At 27.5% G+C, this 6,427-nt stretch overlaps 1 protein-coding gene across 2 annotated transcripts in view; it reads left to right on the forward strand.

Annotated features, from left to right (window-relative positions):
- The window catches only part of LOC108752031 (long-chain-fatty-acid--CoA ligase ACSBG2-like), a 15,447-nt gene that overhangs the window by 5,555 nt on the left and 3,465 nt on the right, over nucleotides 1-6,427 (forward strand). The window contains exons 1-7 of one of the 2 annotated variants that reach the window (XM_018492617.1): nucleotides 99-153; nucleotides 2,877-2,939; nucleotides 3,352-3,550; nucleotides 4,694-4,828; nucleotides 5,011-5,206; nucleotides 5,292-5,393; nucleotides 5,476-5,622. In XM_018492617.1, coding sequence (XP_018348119.1) covers nucleotides 2,891-2,939; nucleotides 3,352-3,550; nucleotides 4,694-4,828; nucleotides 5,011-5,206; nucleotides 5,292-5,393; nucleotides 5,476-5,622 — 828 coding nt within the window. In that variant the 5' untranslated portion in view covers nucleotides 99-153; nucleotides 2,877-2,890. Of the gene's footprint in view, nucleotides 1-98; nucleotides 154-2,876; nucleotides 2,940-3,351; nucleotides 3,551-4,693; nucleotides 4,829-5,010; nucleotides 5,207-5,291; nucleotides 5,394-5,475; nucleotides 5,623-6,427 lie in introns of those variants that run through there. The other variant, XM_018492616.1, reaches the window with a different exon arrangement.

Genomic DNA, 6,427 nt, shown 5'->3' on the forward strand with positions numbered 1-6,427 from the left:
CCTCTCCTCCAATTCCGTATTCCTCCTTCTCCTTTCCTTATTTCTTACAAATAGACCAACAATAAGGCCGTGGCATTACTGTCACGGAAAATCTCAAGTGATCAAAATTGTCAAGTGTCCGGCATGCAGGATAGTTCCGTGCGCGAGATACGTGTAAGTGTATACTTTGCTATTATAAATTCATATAAATAATTAGAATACGAAAATAAAATTGACGAGAAACGGTTTTTCAAAAAATATATTGCCTTACAATAGAAACTACCACTTGCGTGTCTCTCTGCGGCGGCTCGTCGTCGTTTTTGGAACTTGCGACAGGCCGATAATTGTTACAAATAAAAAATGATTCCACACGATGGAAATAAGAAGAAAATTACATCTAATGTTATTTCGGTCTGAAATTATGTTAATTGATTGTAATAAAAAAATATTAATTGTTAAATGCGGACATCGATGCGAATTTTAATTTAAATAGTTTAAGGTTATTATTTATTTTTATTTTGTACTGAGGATGGTCAAATGGTGACCGAAACGTCTACTATGTACATTGTTATTATTGAATTATAACTTTTTGACATCTCTAGCGTGGCTGTATGCTCCTTTTTACTTAACCTAATTAATTTTTACTTCATCATTTTTATATAAATTAGAGCTGTCTCAGAAGATCAGAAGTGTTTGACTTAAAATCGAAATGTATCAATATCCATACCTATTACCTATTATGAACAATAGTATCTTATAATATTAGTAACACAATACTTTTAAATATAGTAAAAGACATAAGTCAAAAACTTTTAACGATTTCAAATTATAGTGTCATCCGCATCCCTGAGACCGAGCTTCGCGCGCTACGACGAAAATAATAATAAAGTGAGGAGCAGGTACGGTAATGAGCGTGAATACCGACATATTTCAAGTCAAAAAACCTTGGACAGATCTGACTTATAGGAAAATGATTAAAAAAATCTATTCACCGAACAATTTAAGATCTTCAAAATCGGTTTCTTGCATTTTTTTTTGTATAACTAAGTATAACTAAGTCTTGACGATATAATAACTTGAATGTTCGCATGAGCGACGTTTTTTTATGAATTTCTGCGACTTACAAGTGTAAATAATTTCACCAAAAAATCTCAAATCTTTTCACAAAACACGTATCTCATATTTTTAATATTTTTTATCTATATGTCAGCAAATTAAAAAAAAAATAAAAATGACGATGGTTTAAAAGTGTCCGATTTGATGTGGAATGACAAGATTTCTGATCTTCAAGTGCTCTAATTATTCTCTCCATAATGAATACAATTCTTTTTGCATGCCTTTGATTAGATTCACAAATACATTAATAAGATTCTGTTAATGATATAATTAATATATAATATTTATCACATTAATACTATTGTCAGTAATAAATAAGATGTTAATCATTTCACATATACATATTTTTAATTATAAGCGTGGTGAGTCGCTTTTGCTCTTTGAAATTGTAACTTAATTTATAGCATAATGTATATAACAAGAAATTCTTATTAATAATTTGATTATTATACATCATGTTTTATATGCTCGCTGGCTGCTTTTTTTGTGCTGATGTTGTCATTCAGCATGTAGATATCTATGTTATTCATGCGTATCTGTGTTCTCGATTAAAAATTAAAAGCATTATTCAGCCTTCTTAGTGACAAGAAGAATAGACAAGAAAGAAAGTCTTCCATTTTCTTTTGTGTTCGTGATAAAGCGGACAATAGATATTTTTGTATTTTATGAAAGTACTTCATTTGAATAATCTATCCCTAAGTCTTCATTATCCGAAAAATTTGGACAATTGTATGAAAGTTAAAGCTTATTATTTGAATTAAAGAATTTAAGACATAAAAAAACTTAAGCAATAAAATATAAAGGGAATTAATATAGATTTGTTAATTGCGTTATGGCTTTACGATCTCTACTGTGATTGGCCAATTTATTCAGTACTTAAATTTTTTGTATATCACAAGCCTTCCACGATTTTGTCACAGTGACCGTAACGATAATGTTTTTCCGTTATCCAATCAGAAGCGTTCGCGGCTCTCTACCTTCGTCTTGAGGGACCGAAAGAATTCTTAAGATAGCCTTCACCGTGATCACTTCTAGCTGCATAATGAAAAAAAGTCCCAACAGTCCTACGAATAATAGCTTATGTTAAGCAAGTATAAAAGTTCTGGGTTTTTTTCCAAATTGCAATTTGGAAACTAATTCTACTACGCAATAATATTCGAATTATTATATAATAGTTCAACATATCTTAACATTCAGACCGTAGTAGCGCTTCGTATTTAAAGTAATGAATACTAATATGTCTTTGACCGCAGGGTACAAGAGTCGCATAGTACTTTAAAATTAAAAAAGTAAGTTAAATATAACCGATTTTCCGACAATATCGGAAATAGGAATAGCTTCCAGAAGTCTATACAATAACCTTTAAAAGTCTGTCTCCTCTGGGATAACTTAATTATTATATTGTAGCGACATTGCAAACCACAAATAATATAGATGTATAAAATTGAAAAATTCCAAAAAAATATTTAAAATTATAATAAATTAATTATTTATGTAATTATTAAACTATATATTATATTAGGTGATTTAAATTCCATAAACCTATGCGCTAATAATGGACATGCAAAAAAGGTACATACAGTATTTAAAAAGCTCTATTGTATATTAAAAATTTCCATTTTTAATCATTACTGATATTAGTATATTTTCTTTCTGACCCAATCTCTAGATGGGTATTATTAAAACATGAAATAAACAATGTTACGCTTTATTTTTAAAATCACGTAAAAAAAAATAAATGTCATAACATTTTAATATTTAAATAATAAATTGGATGTAAGACTTGTTGCAGGAGATGAATCAATCGGCTAGATATGCATCGTTTAGTGAAACCGGCGTCGATGGTAATTTTGTCACAATATATTTAAAAAAAGTTTTTTTCAGCAATTGAACTTATCAATCAGGTCCTGCCCCCTCTTTCTCTCTCCCCTCCCTGTTCCCCTCACTCCTTCCCTCCCTCTACTCTCTTTTCCTCTTCTTCCTTCCTCCCTCTCTCCCTCTCACCTTTCTTTTGCAATTGTCAGGACAAATATTAGTGCATTATTATCATTTATCCTGCTTTACGTAGACAATTACTTATAAATTCTGCCTACAAAATATGCCTTTTTTTCTTCTTTTTTATCAAGCAATTAATAATTTTTCATAAATTGTTATTTTTTAAATAAAAACAGTAAAATGTTACTTTTCAAATAAATATAATATTGTTAATTTTTTTTAAATGAAAGAAATAAATATTTATTATTTAAATATTTTTAGGACCTGATCAAGTACTATTTACGGACGCAGATACCACATGTAATGCAGATGGTAGAGTACGAATAAAATTAGATAACAATTCATATCTACCAGTATCAATCCCTGGAGTTTTGACTAGAACAGCAAAGCTTTACCCTGATCACATAGCATTAGTGTCTAGACCTGATGCCAACGGCAAAAGAACCACGTATACTTTTCAGTATGTATAAAAAAGTTACAAGACTATTGTTTCCTTTATTATTACACAACAAGAGAAACTTAAGTAAAAGTAAAACGAATAAGTTGTAATACTTACATTAAAAAATATTATATTATAAACAAAATACACAAACGTTAGGATCTCTGTCTTACACTTCTGTATTTTGATTATAACGTTTTTTTTTATGTAAGTGTTAGAACTTACCTGTGTTACTTTTGATCCCAGTCTTCCCTAGTATATGTAGATATATAATAAAACTTGTGTATAACTAATTTTTCTATATATATTTTTACACAGCAAAAAACATTTTGTATTTATGTTAAAACGAATTAAGTTATTCAAATTTTTGTGTTGAATTTTTAACATATTCAAGTTTTAATTTAACATAATGTGATTATGTTATTTGAATATTTTGTGTTAAATTAAAATTTAACATTTCTCAGTGTTAAAATAACACAATTTATAAATAAGTAAACAAATAACATAAAAATAATGTAGTTTTAAAGCATAAATTTTAAGAATAAATAAATAAAATGTTGATTTAATATATTATAAAAACGTCAATTTTATTGAAAAAAATATGTGTGTGTTCTGTTCAACTACATATTTTATAAGTAAAAAGATATTTAAGTAATTATAAGTACAGATATTTTGTGTTATTTCCTTTTTGTAACAGTAAATATCTGTTAAATCTATATATTGCGTTAAATATCACAGAGTCTAAACTAAAAATGTAAAAAGAGTAAAATGTAAAAATATCTAATTTCAGTTAAATTTATCATTATAAATGTGTCAATTTAACATAAAATTTGTTTTGTTAAATTGTGTCAAAGCATTACATTTCTTGTGTTAATTTTTTACATAATATTTATGTTACTTTTTAACATATTCATCTTTCGTTAAATTAACACAAAAATTTGAGTGGACTGTTCGAGATACGTGAAATGTGATAAATTTAACACAAAAATTCTTACTGCGCACAAATATATTATAAATATAAATATTACTTTTATTCAGATTCTTTCTCTGTTCTTTTCAATCTGCTTTACTGCTTGCTAGAAAAATTCGATGAGTTCAGCAATTATCTTTACTGTGATAAGTGATATAATCAATTTTATACAATTTGGTTAATTTGTATTACAGAGAATACGAGTCTACTGTAAGAATCGTCGCAAAAGCGTTTCTAAAGTTAGGTTTAGAGCGATATCATAGCGTCTGCATACTAGGATTCAATAGTCCGGAATGGTTCATTACAGAACTCGCGACTATATATGCTGGGTAAAAGAGTTTAATTGTTTGTACGTCTAAATAAGCATCACGTATAATATAATAATTTACATGCATATACTATTTACATATTATCACAATATATATATTATTTATATAGTTGTATGATAATTAAAAAGTGATAAAAGTATAAGCTTTCTTATTTTTAAATAAATAGATCATCTTTTTTTTAGTGGAATCGCTACAGGGATTTATATCACAAATTCTCCGGAGGCATGCCAATATTGCGCTGAATACAGTCGAGCAAATATAATAGTCGTTGAAGATGAAAAGCAATTGCGGAAAATCTTACAAATAAAACACAATTTGACCTACTTGAAAGCAATTATTCAGTATGACGGCATACCTACCAAAAAGGATATTTTGAGTGTAAATTGATTATTATATTTCTCTAATATCTTTTTATTACATACTTTTTAGTACATATAACTTATTATCATTTATTGTTTCTCAGTGGAACGATTTATTAGATATAGGTAAGAGAGAATCAGAGAATAAATTATCACATGTGTTGAAGACGATAGGAGTAAACGAATGTTGCATTTTAGTGTATACGGTAGGTTGAATTTATCACACTTAATCAAATTGCGACTGCTATAATATTTAATGTACTATTTTCTTATTTGCAATCTTTACAGTCGGGGACAGTCGGAAATTCAAAAGCTGTAATGTTAAACCATGATAATTTATTGTTCACCGTACGGGCATTGTTATCAGTGCTACATGTAAAAGAAAAATCAGAAGTTATAGTCAGCTATTTGCCATTGTCTCACGTTGCAGGACAGGTAAGATATTTCAAATAGAATAATATACTACTTAACAAAATTAAAAAACGGTTAAAATTACTTGTCCTATCCTTCAAAAACAAGCAAATTTTAAGATAGATTAACTTCGTTAAAAATTATCACAATAACATTTAGAAAAGTAAATTTTACCTTGAAATCTCTACTTTTCAGATCAATATGATTTTTTTCACTTCAAGTTCGTTTTAATGTTGAATAGTTCGATGAAAAAAAGAATCGTGTATGATGCTCAACAAATAAGCAAATTAAAAGTAAAGATTCATTCTTTCAAATCCTATACTGTAAAGGTACAGATTTATTCTTTCAAATGTTATACCGTATTTGTGTATAATTTTTATTTCGCGCTGAGAAACATAAAAAATTTTAGATTTGACGCATCTTCATTTATGTCTGTGTAACTTTATAAAATATCAATAAGATTATTTTCTAACGATCTGAAAAGTAGAGATTTGAAGCTGTAAAATGCTTTTTTAAACATCTAGTTATGATGATTTTCGATGAAATTACTCTAACTTGAAATTTGTCTGTTTTTGAAGAATAGAATAAATGATCTTTTAATTATGTTTTATTTATTCCAGATAATATCTAAATAAAAATATTTCGATCATATTTAAATTAATACAAATTTTCACATATGTTAATCACATAGGGTTGAAAATAGTAACATGTTACTTGTAACGTCTAGTAATGTATTATTTTTTTTTAGTAACGAATTAGTAACAATGTTGCTTTATGTATGTATATATATATATATATATATATATATATATATAATATATATATATAT

The sequence above is a fragment of the Trachymyrmex septentrionalis genome, unplaced genomic scaffold (genome assembly GCF_001594115.1).
Source record: "Trachymyrmex septentrionalis isolate Tsep2-gDNA-1 unplaced genomic scaffold, Tsep1.0 scaffold53, whole genome shotgun sequence".
Lineage (NCBI taxonomy): Eukaryota > Metazoa > Arthropoda > Insecta > Hymenoptera > Formicidae > Trachymyrmex > Trachymyrmex septentrionalis.